This window comes from Apteryx mantelli, chromosome 2 (genome assembly GCF_036417845.1).
Source record: "Apteryx mantelli isolate bAptMan1 chromosome 2, bAptMan1.hap1, whole genome shotgun sequence".
NCBI lineage: Eukaryota > Metazoa > Chordata > Aves > Apterygiformes > Apterygidae > Apteryx > Apteryx mantelli.
Window position 1 is genome coordinate 100495655 of NC_089979.1, and position 18963 is coordinate 100514617.

At 41.1% G+C, this 18963-nt stretch overlaps 1 protein-coding gene across 1 annotated transcript in view; it reads left to right on the forward strand.

Annotated features, from left to right (window-relative positions):
• Positions 1-18963, forward strand: part of EPB41L4B (erythrocyte membrane protein band 4.1 like 4B) — a 180192-nt gene that overhangs the window by 125446 nt on the left and 35783 nt on the right. The window contains exon 19 of the mRNA XM_067291164.1: positions 10202-10269. Coding sequence (XP_067147265.1) covers positions 10202-10269 — 68 coding nt within the window. The remainder of the gene's footprint in view (positions 1-10201; positions 10270-18963) is intronic.

Consider the following 18963-nt stretch of genomic DNA (forward strand, 5'->3'; position numbering starts at 1 on the left):
TAATTTTATCACTTTGTAGCTGTTTTTTTACCTTGTAACTGAGAAAGAGTAACCTCTGAAGTTTCCTGAGACTACCCACCACTCATGGCAATATTGGCTAGGGATGTTTTAAAGATAAAGGTTTTATTTGGATTCATAGCTATTATTTAGGAAATTACTTTAGATATATCCGGATGTGACGTGTTAGTTTGTATACTGTTTTCTTATTTGTTCATGTGCCTTTTGCTGAATTTCAAGTTGCTATTTTCACTGCTAGATCAGTGTTTACAGCGGCTGCATTGTGTTTCAAATTACCACAACAACTCTTATAATAATGTCATGCAACTGAAAACTACTGCTAGATGGCATGACTGTAATAAGGTAGTTTCCCAGTCAAAGGTAAATCTAAGTGAAACTTCCAATACTTGATTCTTTTTAAGTATAATTGGTGGACAAAGGGTAAGGCCATTTGTGCCAGAAGTAAAGACGAATAGAATGCTTTAAGAACAAAAGTAGAGTCAGAAAGATTGGTATGACTCTTATCCCAAGCTCCTGTGGTATCCTTGTGTATACTATTCTCTTTGAATACAGATTATATTGGTGTTTCCATTGCTTTGTTTCTTTTCACAGTAACATATTAGGTCAAGCTGCCCTCCAAAGAACTTTGTTAATAGTCATCTTCTGGGTATTTGTTGTTCCCTGGCAGATCTTTCATCTGAGAACTAGATTACATCTGGTCTAGCTAGACCTAAGGAAATATCAAAATGTGGTTATTCTGACTGCCCTAGATTTCAAGAACAGAAACCATAAATTTGACAACACGTGGGGGAAGGAGGTTTTTTCTTTGACTTTTTTGCTTAAAGCAGTTCTCTCACCTCTCTTTCTGAATTCTGTGTTATATCAACTGTGTTTTATGCAGCATGTTTCTTGTTTGCTTGTCCTTGGGTTTGCCCTTTCTTTTTCCGTGTCTCTCTTCTACACAATGTCATGGTATATTTCTCAAGTTTGTATTTTCCCCTGAATATGCTTAATGATCATATTTGACTGGATAGTTAGAGACTTGGAAGCAGGGTGTGCTTCTACATTCATAGTACAATATTACTAAGGCAAGACAAGAAATGTGTTAAACATATGCATCTCTCAGTTCACCTGCCCTGCCCTTATTTTTCACCCTGAGGCTTTCCAAGGGAGAGCATCCTGAGTTGCTTTTCCATGTGTGCCATAATTGTATCCTTTTGCTGCTGCTGTGTTGTAAGTGGGTTTCAGAACAAGCCGAGCATCCCTTGTTAGCCTTTCTACCTGCATTGTTTTGCCTGAGACTTTAGCAGTCAGGGTGGATTATGTACATGTCTATAGGCTTGGTCCCAACGAGAAAAGTCTTAAGGTTATAGGAGGAAGGAGGGGAAGGAAGACTGTTGCAGGATAGCACATATTGTGGAAAAATCATTGCATAAAGTTCAGTTTGAAATCCCTGAAGCTTTCGGTGCTAAAGAAGTATGCCGTAAGAGTGATAGCAGTAACTTAGGATGACACCTTAGTCTTGCAAATCCTCATTCAATTCCTTGCTTAGCCACAAAATTGCTTGTACAACTAGGGAAGAGTTCTTCTGCACTTCAGCTCCTCTCCTGTCGAGTGTGGATGATTACACTTCCCAAATATACTGCAAAAATAAGTAGGCAGAAAGCAGGCAATGGTCAGCTGTTACAATAAGAAGCTGTGGCTAGGTGAGTGCTGGAAGGGGTAAGAAAAAGATCTGTGGTAAAGGATTGAGTAGAAACACACCATCTATCACCTCAAAACCAGTGCAGAGGCTACACAGGAGCCGGTTATCTCCTCTTGTCCCTCACCTCTTTGAAAAACTAGCTCAATACAGGTAACTAAGCTACTTCCCAGTGGCATTCCCCAAAGTCTGTGGTCTAACCTATACTTTAAGAAATGCTATGGACATCTTCACTGTATGGTTAGGTGTAAAAGCATGAGAAAAATATTGATGCACTACAGAATTGAATCCAAAATTAACAAACTGTTGCTTGAGATATTTCGAACAGCTCCCTCTTCTAAGCAGAGGGAATATTTTCAATATCATATGCTACTAACATCAGGATGTGACAAGTTTATAAAGGCACCTCCTGTATTGAGTAGAACCAGAAGCTGTTCCTTGTTAATTCTCAGAATGGAGTGCATGTTTGCAAGCAGAGAAAGGAGCAAAACAAAAACTTGGACAGGAAATTTTCTATAGTTTTCTTTCTTTATAGCAACTAGACACCAACAGGAGAGAGAGCCTTAGAAAAGAATGGTGTTTGTGGCCATGGACACCACGGGTAAGAAATGTGAGAGATCCACATGCACCTGTGGGGATCTTAGGCCATGGTTTGCACCAGACATACCCTACAGTATCTATAGTTGTAGAGTAAACTAGCAGTATTTCACAGGACACCCTTCCAACAGCACCACAGGGATCTGCCACCTTCTAGCTGACAGACTGCATATTGCAGTTCCCACGTAATTAAGCACCAGGGGAGGGTGTAGCACTGGGTAGCAGCTGACATCTTTTCTCTTCTTTTATCTTCTTTTATTTTTTTTATTCCTTATCAGAATCTCCATTTGAGAGGGAGCAGCATAAAGCAGCGATGAGGAGCTGCCAGAACACAAATGACCGGCTCTCCTTGGCGTTTAAAACCCCTTGGCAGCTGGCATGAGTCAGTGCTGATAGGCTGGAATTGATCCGGGGACTCACAAAGTATCACAAAGAGGCCCTTTTGCCCAACAGTTCATGGCCCAGCTGATGGGGGAAAAGATATGAGCAGATTTCTGTTGCTATTTATATCCTTTGGCTCCAGGCAAATCCTAATTATCCTTAGAATTAAGTACTGGCTCCCAAGCAAACGTACGACTATCTCAGCGAGGCTTTTTCTCTTAGAGGGGAGGGTGAGTTGTGTTCTAGTAATTTGTCTTCTACAAGTGATGTTTGTGTTCTCCACCTGTTATCCAGGCTTTCCTAAATCCTTGGGCCCATGTAAGTCTATCAGGTTACAATAGGAAAGGCATAGAGACCCTGTTTCTCATAGATTTCTACCTCAGCAAATTTTTGCTGCTTGCTTTGTGTGTTTTTTTGTTTTGTTTTGTTTTGTTTTAATTTTTGCATCTTTCTCTCTCTGAAGAGAAGGGAAGGCCTAGCTCATTTTTAAGATACATTTTTGCAAAGCAGTTAGTGGAAGTCAAACATAGAGATGACATTACCTCTTTCCCCGCTGAGCTTTTGACCAAATTTGGTGCACTATGGGTAGTTTGTCAGAGAGAAAAATTATGGAAAAAAGGTATTTGGGGGGATGGGGAATTATTTGCAAAGTGCATGCAAAATCCAATTCCCCTTTGCTCAGCAGGAGATGGGTTCCCTGCTTACTACTCCAGGCCTCCTCTCTGTTTGCAGAAGCTGTGCCTTCAAGCTTCCTTCCTGGCACTTGCTCAAGGGTTTTTTTTGCCCTGTATTTTCTCTGGTGTTTTCATCTCCTCACCCTCAGCTCTACCAGACAATGCCCTACTCTCCGCTTCTGCTTTATCAACCCCAAGGGAAACTCCTGGCTGATGAGGGGTGTCTTCTACTCAGCCAGGTTTCTGTCCTGGGACAATTGATTCTGCTGCCTTGACCCTCACTAAACAAAGGGACATTTACACTGAACAAAGGGACGGTCACTCCTGCAGCCCCTTTCACACACTGACTTTCTTCCCAAGCTTATACACATGTAAATTTTTAGGCCAGTGCTGATAGCCATCTCTCTTTTTCCTCCCTGTCCTAGAAACGAGTATAGACCGATGATGATGATGTAGTTTTGCTTTAAATATTGCAGATGTGCAAACCAGGATTCATATTACGTGCAGGTAGCAGGTAGCTTGTGATGTCAGGAGTTGCCTCGAGAAAAGGACTGGTCTGCACTGCAGAAAGCGCCTCAGGATGTGCATAGGTACAGTGTCATCCTCCAGCCTGTACTTACTTCATAGATGCAAGCCATGCCCGCAAGTGTGAATGAGTCTGGGATCCATGCGTTATTTATGGTAGAAAAGGTGCATAAGTCAGGTGACTCACAGTCCTAGTCTTTCCTAGCTGCATTTCTGATGATTCTTTGCCTTTTTCGTTGTGCTGTCCCTTTAAGGAGGGATTCAACTGCAAGGACTTGTCGGCTTCAAAGTCTGTGTAAATTTTCCACATATTTCTAGAAAAAATACACTGCCTTTATGAGAGGTAGGTCTTTGGTGCTTTATTCACTTAAGGGGATCTGGATTTAAACCCTAATCAGGTCATAAATGCAGATAGAGTAGCTGTAGGGAAGACACTTAAGCATTTATAATCTTACGCTGCCTTTCTTATAATAGAACTTAAATCCTTCTCGATTCCTTGGAGAGTTCTTAGCTTTCACTAGATGTTGACTTAAGTACCTTGAATGATCAGCATTGCCAACATTTTAACCTGTCTCCCTTGGGAATTATATTTTGCTTGCTTCCCTCTCCTTCTTTCCTCCCTCCCGTTACCCCTCCTTATTCATAGCACAAAGTGACCGCACAGTTTGGCTGTGGTAGTGCAGAGGTCAAAAGTGGAATAACACAGAGTATAACAGGTCCTGGCTGAGGTGTGCAAGCTGTGGGGGAAGCTTGCACAGCTCCTGTGTGCATGTTGCCTTGCTAAAGCTGTTGCTTTTAGTCACCCACTTGGATGAGCAATAAACTCACTGGCAAATTTGAGGCAAAGTAAAAAGAAGCAATTGTTAGGGTACTCTCAACACGCACAACAGCGAGCGTGACATCATGTCACTTATAATTGTTCTTAACAATGGAGTTTAAAAATGGCTCTGTTTCAAATTCTGTGTGTTCGGTCTCTAAAGGAAAACAGATTTGCTCAACTTTAAAAGTAAGACTACAGGAAATAAAGGGTGTCAGAGGTATTAAAACATGAGATTTGAAATGTGTGTGGGCCAGGATGATCAATAGATGATACATGGCAGCTCATTATAAGTGTGTCAGCAATGATACCTCAAACACAGGGAAGGAGCTGAGGAAATGAGATGGCAGCTTTGTTGAGTTAAAGAAGGTGAGGGAGGATTTAGATAAACAGAAAGTGGGAAAAGGGAAATCTTTCATTTGTTTCCTGGGACATGAGAGGCAAAATTGCCAGTGGTGTCACAAAACTGTGACAACTTGTTGTTGATGCATCAGCTGTGTCTCCTAGCTGGCATGTGTGTAACTGCTAGTGTGTGATGACACACGCGTTGTTAATGGTGGTGATGTCTAGGAGACCCGTCATAGTCCAGGAGCCCCACTGTGCTAGAGAAGAACAGAGAGTAATCTGTTCCAGAGAGACCTAACCATTATGCTTTTCTGCCTGAAAGGATACATTTGATGTATTAAATTGCCAGGGTAGATTTACCTTGGCAGAGTGTTTTTCCCAGTGGTGTGTTGCTTAGCCTGTATTATCTACTGAGATCAGCTGACAATCATGTGGCTGAAGAATGACAGAGATGTTGGTGAACTGCTGAAAAATCTGGTATGCTTCAGGCTTCCTTAGCAGCATTGCAGAGCGAGAAAGAGCCAAGACAGAGGAGTATTCCCAGATCACTTCAAAGAGAGCCATTGCTTCTTTACCTTTGAAGACCACCAAATGTGAAAGCTCTGTTGCTTCTCCCTCCTTTCTGTAACTAGAAACTTTGTGAAATTGTTAAATAAGAGAGATCATGTGTTTCATGAGAGACTTCCTGCCCCCTTTCTTTCTCAGACAGGAACCTGACCCTCCCCCTTCGCTGCAGTGATCAGATTCTTCATGAAGTCTTTTTTGCTGATTCAGGATATTCCTATTGTGGATCAGATGGGGTAAGAGCAGCATTGATGCCTCTTGCGATGGAGGAGAGGAACAGAGTGCAATAGCTCTCGGAGATGCTTGCTTGCGATTTGGAGAGCATAGCCTGTGTTGCACAGTACCCTGTCAGAGGTTCACCAGCCCAAAGTCCAAAATAATCATCTGAGGGGAAGCAGTGGCAAATAAACCTTGAGAGCTGTGGCCAAATGTGCATGTTCTTCCTGTGTTCTCTCACCTGGTAGGCCCAATGCAACCAATTCCCAGTTAGAGGTCCTGTTCCCCATCATCCTGGGGATAGCTCTTCCTTCAGAAGAAAATAGAAAGGGCTGCTGTTTGCTAGGGAAATCCAGCCCTTGTGGGGCTGAGTTTGTGTGTGGGACTGCTCCCATGGGCCAGAAAGCATTCCCACCTCTACTGAAAAGCTCAGCAGAAACCTGACGTGGCATCCCTGGAACATGTCCCTTCCCCTCTCTAAGACTCGAAAGGATCTGGAGAGGGGTATGCATTTCACTAATCCTTGTGGGACAGCAGCAGCAGTTCTGGGTGCTGAGGAGTCAAGTGAAAACTGAGCAACTGTCAGTATTGGACTAGCAAGCCTGTAGGCAGATTGCTTAGGCAACTGTGGTCAAAATTTGGTATTACTTAAATGCTTTTCTCTTCTTTCCATCTCTTGGTGAAACTAGTCTTTCTTAGCAATCACCTGTGAATAAAACCTGTATGATAGCATTTCTGTCCAGGCATATTTCTTGTCTCTAGTGTGATAAAGTAATGCTTTACCTTTGTTTCTAACACTGTCCAGAAAGGAAATTGCATAAAAAAATGAAATATTAATAATTTTTTTCTCCCTGGAAAGAAGAATGGCACTATATGGATGGACTATATGGATCAAAACCTTTCTTTTGTTTGTTTTGCAGTCTTTTGCAGTTTGCAGTCTCTTTGCGGTTTGTTTTGCAGCTAGCCAGAAGAGCTAGCTTGTTTCACTTTTGGTAATTATTGAATGAATCTGATTCTCTATGAATGAAGTTTCCAGGTCCACCATGCCCTGCATACCCTGAAGCCCCTTCCTCTCAGAGCAGTGGCCTCCGGGTAAAGGAAGAATATGCCTTAGTTAAGGAAATCTGAGCAGCTCTGTGTTGCTGCCTCTGTCCTTCTTACACATCTCAGTGCTATACAGGTGACAGGGCTGTGTGGGGTGATAGAGCCTCTGCCTGGTTCTCCATATATGTTCCCCACCAGGTATCTGGTGCTAGCCTTGACCAAACTCTCTTTTTGGATTGGTGGAGGACATCCTGCAGTGGGGACCCATATCCTTGCCCTACCACATGAATTTGTTTTTGTGTTTTTAATAAACTCAGACCATCCGAGCATTGTACTGTTAGAATGTGCGTGTGTTGGGTACAAGCATAATTCTTGTTTTACATTATGGGTCAGGTCTTTTCAGTAAGGTTTAGGAAGTCCTTGTGTGGTTAGTGAATGTGATTTGTTGAGTTAGGAGGAAAAATAGAAGTCTACTGTCACCTGATGACCTACCTCCTTCTGGAAAAAAGAAAAGACCCCCCCCCCCCAAACAAACAAGTAAGGTAAGGGCAGTACAATTCCTGATGTCTGAAGCCGTTTGCAGGTGTAACATTATCCTATGTCTGTTCATCCATAGGCATGGAAGAGAAAAATAAGGCAGAGGAGGAGTATTATCCCATCCCCATTCATTTGTATCTGCCAATGCAGACCCAAGTATTTGGCACCTAGTGTGCACTCTTGCATCAGCTGAACCATGAACAGCCTCACCATTTCTTTATGGGCTCCCTCTCTCCCTCCAGCTGAGAGTAGAACTACTTGCTCCCTGGTCAACAGTACTAATTTGTAGATACTGGAGTATTTCCTATTCTCTAAAGCATGAGTAGTAATGGAGAAAATTAATACAAAGAAAAGTTCCTCAAGATGCTGATCATGCTGTTTAGGAATATAGCACTTTTTCAGAAGCTAGCTTAGCCTTCTAAAGCAGAGAATACAGAAGAGTGATAATATAGTCACAGAACCAAGAAGAAACTGAGGGTCAGTTATTAGGGTCTAATACACTGAAGCCCTCTCAACTGGCTAATGAGGTCCTTGGCCTGTGGTGTTTAAGTAGGTGGAACTTTAATCATTTCATTCACTGTTGCAATTGCTGCAGTCCCTCCTCAAGCACTGTATTCTGTTTCCTATTGTTGTGTTCAAGAGCATCTTAAAATTCAGCTCAGTTAATTTGGTGAAAATTGGAATAAAGTAAAACTTATGGTTTTAAAAAATAGCCAATTTGACAAATAATAAGCAGCTAGCTTGTCAGGCTTAACAATAAAATGTTGTTAAGACATCAGTGTGAAAGAAGAGGCTGTGTATTAAGTTTCTGACAGCTGGATTCATGTTTTCAGCTTCCAGAAACCCAACAGCTTTATAAAAAGCATCATAATCTTTGCAGAACAAAGAAATATTACTTCAGTGCTCATCTGTGCCAACAAAGAATGATTTTCAATGCTTTCTCTCAGTGCCTTAAAAAAAACACTCTTTCCTTTTAAGAAAGCACTAGATTGTGAATAAATATTAGGCTAGACAGAGCTACTATAAGGCCAGAAAAAAATGTTTTCTAGAGCTGAGCTAAATTTCTTAAAATTATAAATCAACTGAAAATTGTACTCCCAGTCCTGAAATTATTCATGGTATGATACTAACACATTGGAAAGTTTGGCTGTAAAACTTTTGGTGGCTGAGTTGCAATGGTGGTGGTTGTGCTTCCCTTTTATCTGATTCTTTAGAGCATTTGTCCAGGACTTAGGAAACCTCTGCCTGAGGGTGTTTAAATCCACCTATATAGGAGTGCTGGATTGGAATGGACCCTCCACAGTATCCACTGCTGGTCCTGTACTCCCCTGTATAAAAAAGCCTTCAGTAGGAGAGGGACAAGCCTGCCCACAAGGCTGAGAGAGTTCTCTCTGTCTTGATAAAGGTTTCAATATCAACAGACGAGGTGGAACAACCTGAGCAGGAAGGGTTAAGGAGAGTCTTACCTCAAAATATGCCCTAACCCATCACCTTGGGTACTTGTGTGAGCTGGAGTAGGCCCAGGTTTGAATCCACTTTCTTCTAGATTCCAGGTGGTCCCCGTTTAATTATCCCTGCTGCTTACTGTGCGTACAAGCCAAAGCAGTCTGTTTCCACCAGGGGTAATTCGCTGGTAAATAGGTGACCCAGGAAGTGGTGATGGGGCTTCTGTTTCGTCTGGCACAAGGGGGACATGAGCCTAAAACTCTCACAACTCGGGGAAACACCTCAAGGGCTGAGCATCCCTACTGAGGTTTTGTAGTTCATCATTAAAGTATAGAAGAAACTGAGCTCTTGATTTCCTTTCCTTTTCTTATGAGTACCCTCAGATGAAATCAATTTTGTGTTGAATGGAAGGTCTCTTGGGAAATCTACAGCCTGTTTTGAAGAAGATGAGACTGACATGCATTTAATTCAATTTGATCTGAACCAATGTCCTTAAATTATCATGGCTCAGATGTTGAGCACTGAAAAATCACTCTGTTGATGGCCCATATCAGCTCCCTTCTATCCATTTAGCAGAATGGAAATGTCAGAGCCTGCCAAGTCCATTACTGGTCTGGAGATACTCGTGTCTTCAGCCAGTATTTTCTATATAGTGGTGTAGTATTGTGCTGAGACTGGCCTTTAAACATAGATTGTGGAATCCTGTAACTTAATTGTAGAGTATAATCTACCAACACCTGCCCAAACTGGGCATTCCTGGGTTGTCAAGCAATTTTCATGCAAGCTGTTTTGCAATAGTAGTGTTTTCTACTCTATAGACAAATGGTATGAGAGAGACAGGGCTCTGTAATTTAGCAGGAAGCAGTAGTGGGTGAGACTTTCTGTGAATTGCATGTACAGTGTAACTGCATGTAGGGGTCCCACTTTTTTGTTAGTTTTTCAAAGAATGAATGAAAAGCTGTGAGAGTTGGCTTGATGCTTCTGATTAGGTTACATAAATATTTATTTTAATTAAAAGAACAGCTCAACCATCAGTGTGTTTGCTTTGGTTGTTTTTATTATTTCTGCTCAAACGCCTTCTGGAGGAAACACTTTTCCTTTCCTTCTCTTGCTTTATTACAACCCAATCTCTTCCTGACACTATTGCTCTGCAGATTGTACACTGTAGCTTATCAAAGTGAATGTCAACAATAGGAGATGATAAAAGAAAAACCATGCTTCTTAAATCTGTTCAGAATAGGCATTTTGAACATTGCATATTGCTTGAGTACTTACAGATTTTTTTTTTTTAATAAATAGACGTAGAATCGTAAGTGTATGGATGTTGTACTAAACTTTGGCTCTTTCTTTTAACAGGCTGTGAAAGAAGAGACCTCTTTTGTAAATCCCAGTAAGACCTCCGGCCTGCAGGACCCTAATGTAAGGTCTGTTGCTTCTTGTTTGTAGGGAAAACATCAAATAAGTACATAGTGTAGCATGGCATATTCCAAACATCGTCTAGTACATGTGTTCCGAATCTGTGTGCTCATCCCCAAGCTGCTGTGTTAAGTTCATCAAGCAATGACCTGAGGAGACAGTGTTTGTCAGCAGGGTGCATCTCTTATGCACACGTGTCGTATATACTTGAAGAATTAATAAAAGCTCTGCTCTGAAAATGAGGTCCAGTGACAGACTTGGAAAAGCCTGTGTAACAAATGTCAATTTTCAGAAATTTTGTTTCAGAGAAGTGCTAGGTTCTGCCCAAATTGGAATATTTTCCTGTTTGTGTTTTTCTGATTTCTGCAAGTATTTTATGTGGAAGAAAGTGCATTTGGTATACAGCCTTCAGAAAAACAATTCATTTGCATCTCTTACCAGGCAGGAGCGATTACTTTGGATTGTACTTTGATTCAGTTTGTAGTGGACAGCAGTTTTCCTTTTGTGGGTGGCCATTTTGAAAGGGCCTATTAGTTGGATTTTAATATTATTTGGATGGCACAGTATTCTGTCTTTTAGCAGGTGTTTAGGGAGGGCGTTACTGCATGGAAATTTGGAAATTGCCTGGCTCTATATATATGGTAGTGCCATTGTTTTGGACATCTCTGGTGTCAGAAAGGTCACTCTCAGAGCAGAGTTTGAGAAAAAACTGATTCATTTACAGCACAACAATCAAGCGGGCTGTTAATCAGCTAACCAGTCATCTCATTTTTTTATTATAACTCTCTGATGATGACTTTTACAGTGAAAAACAGATGTTTAAACATCTAGTAGAAAAGGTTGGGGGGCGGGGGGCAGGGGACAAATTAAGTTTCCTAGGACCACTGAGAAAAATTCAGCAGGCATGTTACATAGAGGCCTATTTCTTCATTTAATAGAAATGGGCTCATGTAATGTCTTTGCCACTACACCCTTTGCTGGATTGCTGTCATTTCCAGAAGCAGTTCAGGAGAAGCTGTTTCATAAAACCATAAGTGATTTGGAGCATGGCTAAAAACTTGTTTTCCTCACTAACCCTTGCTGAGCTTTCCCATAATATCTGTAGAAAACCCTAACTATTTCATATTTTGTAATAGATTCTCTCCTCCTTCACCATGCTGAGCTGTAAAGGAGTTGTGTGCTTTGTGAAGTTAGGTACTATTCAGCATGAGTAAGGCTGGCAACCTGGCCATAAAGCTGACTTTACTGTTTTCTTTTGCATACATCCAAGCTTATAAGCTCATAAAAACCACCTGAAGTTCTCGGTATGCAGCAGTTGGATGTATATTTGTCTAACATTTATTTTTATCTGGTTTATGTCAAGCACTGTTCCTTCTACAGTCAGTTGTGCCAAATTAAATTGTATTGTTTTATTGCTTTGCTCCTGTGTTCTGGAGGTGCAAATATACAAGTAATCAATGCTCAGGGACAGAGCAATTTTAACAGTTTGCATGCAGAACCTGGAGAATAATGCAAAGCAAATGCAGGGTCTAACCATTGCTCTTTTCCCTGCAAGTGGCTCCCTTTTCTACAGTAGCATGTGCCCCCTTACACAGAGCCTGAATGTGACGTATTTTCCACTAAAGTCCTATGTAACCTCTACTTGGAGGACTTGGGTGGACACAAATGACCCTTTGCCCAGCTGAGAATTACATCCAAGTAGAGTCAAGGGTTTGATAAGACTTGTCAAACAAATCACCCAGGAACATTTTTCTTCTGGAGTTGAGAAGTACACAAGTATCCTTTGTGAAAAAGCCCTCCTTGGGGAATATAATTTTTGTTTCTGCAAGTACCCATGCAGGCATTCCTGTGAACATTTGTGCCAGTCGACAGCACCTGTGTGAATGTTTGAGGAAGCAAACAAAATACTTGTTTGCTGAAATGTATTTGTCAGTTGAAACCAGTATCTGTCACAGCTGTTTAAGAATATTCTACTCTTTTCATGAAAGAGATTTATATCAGGGCAGTGACTTCCTGTATTTGATGGCTGGAATGATGACTGTACAATATATTAGCAAAATGCTCTGATTTTCCAAACCCAAGCCACTAGGAAATGTGTTCAGCAATAACAATAAGTGAATATATGCATTTCTGATCTTTAACTGAAGCATGAATTGTTTGTAGGAGTAGGGAAATAGGAGGTGAGGAGCACTAGTGCTTGTTTGAGTGAAGAGCTGTGCTCTTTTTACCACCATCTTGTCTGCTCTTCCATTGCCAGTCTGCAGATTACACTTCTAATGAATTAACTGCTTAGATATGGCCTGCAACCCCCCTGAGCAATTATTTTAGCATCTGCCATGGCAGACTCAATTTGGCTAACAATTGCTATAGCTCTTTGTAGAATTAGTTCTGGTTCAACTAGTAATTACTCATATGTATGTGCAGTATAGCTGTTTTTGCCACAAGCAGGTCTCCAGTCATTTTACTGGGCATAGCCTCAGAATGGTGTGTAACAATGTGTTTGTGTAAAGCCAACCTATATCAGTCAGTTTACTCACCTGATTTCTGTGTGTGTTGGCAAACTGCGGATCTTTCTATATCCAGGTCATTTAAATACGGGGATGGGGGGGGAAGCCCTGCAGATGAAGCTGAAATGGCACTAATTCTTCGAGTTTCAGGAGGGAAAAGCTCCTGAAATCAGCTCTGTTGTTCCGTGCACAGGCTACAAGTGCAAGGCTTGTCCCCCGCTCTTCCTGTTAATGGCTAACTTGTAGATGTCAGATGAAACTGCAGGAGGGTGTGAGGCCGCAGCAGAGCCCAGTCCCCTCTCCTCCCTGCTTTGGAGAGCACTGCTGTGCTTCTCTATAGCTCTCCCTCCTCTGGCAAGGATTTTTTTTTTCCTCCCAGACTATTTTAAGTACTTGTTCCCCAGTTCAATGAGGGGGGGAAAAAGCTGGTGACTCAGTCAACCCAATACGTGCCACTGTGTGCTAGCTCACACTCCTGTTACTCTGCAATTAAAGCTGACATACTACACTGTGAACTGGGATGTGGGCATACCTCCCCACCTTGCTGACTCTGCCGCTTTGCCAATAACCCGCAGCAGAGCAGTGGATCCAGTACGGGAAATCTGCGGTTACCTCAGCTGGGTCCATGCAGGCTTCCTGTGACAGTTGCCAGCTGAACAAAGTCGAACAAGAGCAACTACTGGGAGGGGAATTTCAAAAGCAGGTTAAGTAGGAAAGCTGCCAGCTTTCTTGGTAAGACACAGAAGAGAGGATCAGTTAGAGGTGTTGTTATTACAAGTCTATCGTAACACACTTGAAAACATGCACCTGTTTTCATCAGCACCCAGGTAATATATATACAGCCCAGCTATAGCTGCAGCATAAGCATTTTGGACAAGGTAAAACATAATGTATTGTTCTTCCTAGCAAATGTTATTCCAAATGGATTATGAAAATAAATACCTGGAAAAATCTGTTATTTATGCATATTGTTAGCATTTTATACTGCCTGTATCAAATCAAGAAGAAATACATCTAGTTTGCAGCTACCACCTTGCACAGTGAGGCATGCTTTGGTGAGGCATGTAGCAACACAGTGCTTACATGAGCATTTGTCAAATTTGGAATTTACAGTTCCAGTCATTTTGCAATGGTTTTTGACAGCATTTCTGTGGGGAAATCTCATGCTTAAAATGGTAAGTAAAATCTGATGTTACTCCTTCAAATATGGAGCAGGTTTGGTGGGAGACTGCAAATTAATCCACTCTGGCTGAATTTACTCCATATGATCAGGAAGGCTGAGAAGAAGCCATGGTAGCTCACTGTCTGTGCAGGAGATGATGAATTTTGTGTGCTCTCAGGAATTCGGCTATTCAGAAGAGAGAGAGCAGCACTCTTTGGGAAAGGCCAAGTCTGTAGCTCCCAGGAGGCTCTGAAGGAGGCAGTGATCATGTTGGTCCTCTTCATGTACCCACTAGGGGAATTCATCTTCCACTAGTGCTGGAAAAACCTTTCTAATAGATCATTTCCATCTTCAGTGTTGTTAGGGGCAACCAGTCATGATATCAGTTGGGCCGAGAGGGATTGTAAGAAAAACAGAAGTATGTTCTGAGCTGGTGGAAACTTCCTTAAGCTTAATCATCTAACTCAGTGTCCGGTGGAATTATTTGAGAATTGCTTGTAGTATCTAATTTAAATCTGATCTGAGATTACTGCAGGGTCTTACATACAGTTTTGCTAAGGCAAGGCTCTTACCTGCCTCCAATTAGGAATTTTTATTCGATCCTTAGCTTTGAGAGATCAGAGCTCAGGCTGTCCACCAGAACATTTATGTAATGGATCAAATGTCAAGTAGGAAGTATAAAAAAATTCTTTCAGGAAGTATAAAAACAAAAATTGCAGTCACGCAGTTGATTATCATATCTGCTCACTCTCCTCTTGGTCGGAAGCCTGGTCCATCTAGTGATCATGCATGCAGAGGTTTCTCTCATGCAGCATATCAAGTGAATCTGAACCACTTTGTCACCTTTTATAAACTCCACCTATTGCTTGGTTTTAAACAGGTAAACTCTTGAACTTGCTTTCCAGAAATTTCCCACTTAATTGCCAGCCTGCTTCATTTGTTAAATGTAAAAAAATACATGGCTAACCCCATCAAGAGAATTCCGTTCATTATTCCTTTCCTTATTTAGCACTTTGCCAGACAGTAGCATCATCTCTACTACTTCCCTGATGTCTATACATAAAACTCTCCTGAAAACTCCTTTAACTACCTGTTTTCTCTCTGGCTAAGACCATCTAATCATGCTGGCTAGGCCTATAGGGTGTATATGTGTGTGTATGTGCACGCAGATTCATACATGTAGAGTTTGGCTATATTAGCATACAATTCCACACATTTCTTATGTTCTTCTCTTCTTCCAATATGGCTGATTGTAATCCTTGGTGTAATTCTGCTGCGCAGCCTTTGGGAATTCCAGTGTGTGGAGAAATTAGACTAAATTCATACAGATGGCAGGAATTACTGATACTTTGGAACCAGACAAAATACTCTGTCCTCAGGCATAGCCTATTTGCCAAGACAGACTTTCATCTTGGGACGAATGAGGCAGTGGAAGTGTTAGCAAAGGTGCCTAAAGTTGAGCAAAATTTGGTAAGCAACTGAAGTCAAATTTTGTAAGACAGGAAGTAACTGGCAACAGGATTTGCTGATAATATAGGGTTTTTTTCCTTCATGGTCACTTGGACCTTGGGGAAGTTTAGAGACATCTCTGATTCTGATGATCTAGCTGAAGCTCTTCAGGAGCGGGTATATATAGACACTAGTACCTTCTTCATTGTCTGCTAAATTTCAGTCTTCATTTTGGGAGAAGCTGTTTACTGATATACCCACAAGACAATCAAGATGTTGTTAAAATAGTTAAAGATGCACTCTTTTGAGGTTATGTTTTGAAAAACTGAAATGGTAATTAACACTGTTTCTTAGAAACTCTAGCTAATTATCATAGAATTGTAGAACTGTTTATTGGAAGGGTTGTCTGGAGATCATACAGACCAGCCTGCTGCTCAAAGCAGGACTATCATCAACACTGGATCAGGTCAGCCATGGCTTTGTCTAGGTGAGTTTTGAAAAGCTCCAGGGATGGAAATTATACAGCCTCTCATGCAAAATACTGATCACACTGTAAACACAAGTTCCTGCACTTCTTAGCTCCCAAGCCATGTCAGTGAAGAACCTTTTTCAGCTGAAGCCCTCAAATTGCCTGATCAATTACTACTGTTTCTGTTACCGTCGTCACTTGCTATTGGGTGCCATGTGGTACCTTTATCAACTGCACTATTTTTTTCCCTTTGTAACATGCTTTTGGACTGTTACCAGCTCTGGCATGCTTTACACCCCACATGGCTCAGGATTTGTCTGTGGATTTCTTTCTGTTTAGACCAACTGCTGCATGACCCTTTGTTGATCCTTGTTATCCAAATTATCTCATCTTTCATAGGATTGCAAATAGAAATATTCTTCTTATGTGGGAGTAGGTATAAGCACCAGCTGGTGCTTTGTGCATTCATTTATTCTAATTTTCTTTGTAAATCTTCCCATCCAAAACCAAATTACACTATTACCTTAAGACTAATTGCATTAGGAGCTGCTCAACATGTAACGTAAATTTAAATGTTATCTCACAGAGCTTGATGATGTTGCACACCAGAAAAGAAGGGTGGAGAATATTAGATTATATCAAGTTATACAGGGAACAGACGAATCAGGAGAAGTAATCTCAGTACTCTTCTGAACTCCCAGCACAGAGTAAGCTTTGCTAATGCAAATTGTCAGAAGAAGATTCCACTCCCAGTGCATCATGCATCTAATGTCCACTAGGCTTTGAGCTTGGCTGCCTTTCGATGTGATGTGAATATGCCCTGCATCTTTTCTGACTGAAGTGGTAATATTTCCTACATATAACTTTCCAATATCATCAAGGGATGTCACTCAAAGCAATTTGTGTATATTTATGCTTCTGCTTTTCTCTTTTCATCTGTGCAGAATATAATCATTTATGTAAACATCTGATTTATCTCTTGGTATCTGAGTTAACACCCTGCTGAAATACATGGTACTGTGTAAATCTGAACCAGTTCTTTCAGAGGGCTTCAGCTCTCTGCAAATGCTCTTAGGATATGACAAGATGAGCAGGGGACAATGTGTACTAATGTTTATCTGACCTGTACACATTTCATATCTGAAGCTAGCACCTCAGTATCCATCCTCACACATGCTCTTTTCAGTGAATGCCAAGGTAGCTTTCCAGTGGCATATAAACTTGCACAAAGGGAGATGGTACAGAGCAATGTTCTAGCTTATCCAACAATATGGGTACTCCACACTGTCTTTTTCTATTTGTTACACTGGCTTGGGACTCTTTGGAACCACTCAACTCAAGCCTGAACTTTTTTTAAGGTGAAAAGGAAAACTAAGATTCTGCAGTGGTAGTAGTGTTCTTAGAGAAGTGGAAGTGTATTGAACAACTACTTACCAACTGTTCAAGACTTCAGGACACACAAACAGGATTTTATTTAGGATTTTTAATTGATAGAGAAGGCTGTGGCCCACAGTGCTCTCTTGGACACTGAACCTATCAGCAATGCTTATGAAAATTGCAAGCTGATGCCAGGACTTCAAGTCCAGGGCCTTAACAGTGGACAGTTTCTAAGAAGACAGTTTCTAAGAGTCACAGAGCTGAAGTCTAGACGGGTCTCCAGTTAGAGCCATGGTAGATGTCTGTGTCGGCACTTGGAAGATAAGAAGAGGCATGTCATCTGCACAGTTATGGACAGCTTGTTGCCTCAAGCCCAAGAATTCAGTTACCTGGATAAATAGATGTATACAGAAGAACATTTAGGCAGGTCAAAATGGAAGCTGATCAAAACTTAATGTTTTTTCTTCTCTCCCCCTCATCCTCCCCACCTTGATGAACTTCAATGAATCCAAGCTGGTTTTGTTTTCTTAGCTTCAAAGTGGACTTAATTCTGGAAGGCAGAGTCCAAAACATTTTTTTTTTTAACATTTAAATAGCCCCTTTACAATACATTGTGAAATATTGTAGGAAAACTAGAAATGTTATGTATGTTGACTTTTTCTTGAAAAATATTAATTGTTTTTTAAAAAAAGTTTTCATTAAACCTTCATCCTCAAAAATAAAAAGCATTCATTCTCCAGCTGAAAGATTTTAACCAGCTTTAGCAAAAACAAAATGAATAGCTAAATATCCATCAGCCTGGCCTCAGTCCAGTTGGCAAGTTAATGGATCAGCTACTCTGATTTTTTACACCCAGGACAAGGAACCTCACCCAGTAATTTCTACATCAAATTCATAACTTCTAGCTGAACTCTTCCATGCCCTTTGCATGCCAGTCGGCATCAAAGATTGCAGGTGTGACACCTAGGTATGTACCTTGACTTCATTCCAGGTATTAAAGACCTCTGTGACCTGTTGTCTGAAGTCTGATGCTGATGAATTGTTTGTAGTTGTATTTTTAATCCTTAAGCTCCAGAAGAAGGAACAATACTTGGACCTTCCAGATAAGGCTAAGTTGATGGAATACCCCAATCGAGTTGCATTTCATTGGCAGTGCCCCCTTAAACTGTGCCTAGGCTCTTTGAAAACCACATTTATGATGGTGCTGTATGGAGAGGTAGGATTTGTAGCTCAGTTTGAGCTTGGATACTGGGTGTTGACCTGCAACATTGCTTTGAGCTGGGGGAGAAGAGCAGTTTCTGGATCATCATTATCTGTTGGACCACAGGAACATCACATTTTCATCTAGATTGTAAGGTACATTTTCATTGCAAGGACAAGGGAGGGGGGCAAATTTTCTCTTTTAAAAGAAACAAAGCTCAAGAGGGTAAGGAAAGCGCACAAGCTGTGTTTAGATTAAATTGCTTCTCTCTAGCAAGGAGCTTTGTAGTACATCTGCAATCTATATGCAATCCCAGTTTAAAAAAAAAAAAAGAGAGAGAAAAGAAAAAGCCTTCACTCAGAAAGTTTGATGTTGGCAATAGTTTTCAAATGTCCATATAGTCTTCTGGAGGGCTAACTTGTCTTCTGAGAAAAGCTGCTCTGTAGGGGTAAAAAAGCACTTATTATTATTTCTTAACTTCAGATGGTTGTAACTTTGGAAAAGAAACAAAAGTAGAAAACACATTACCGACTGAGA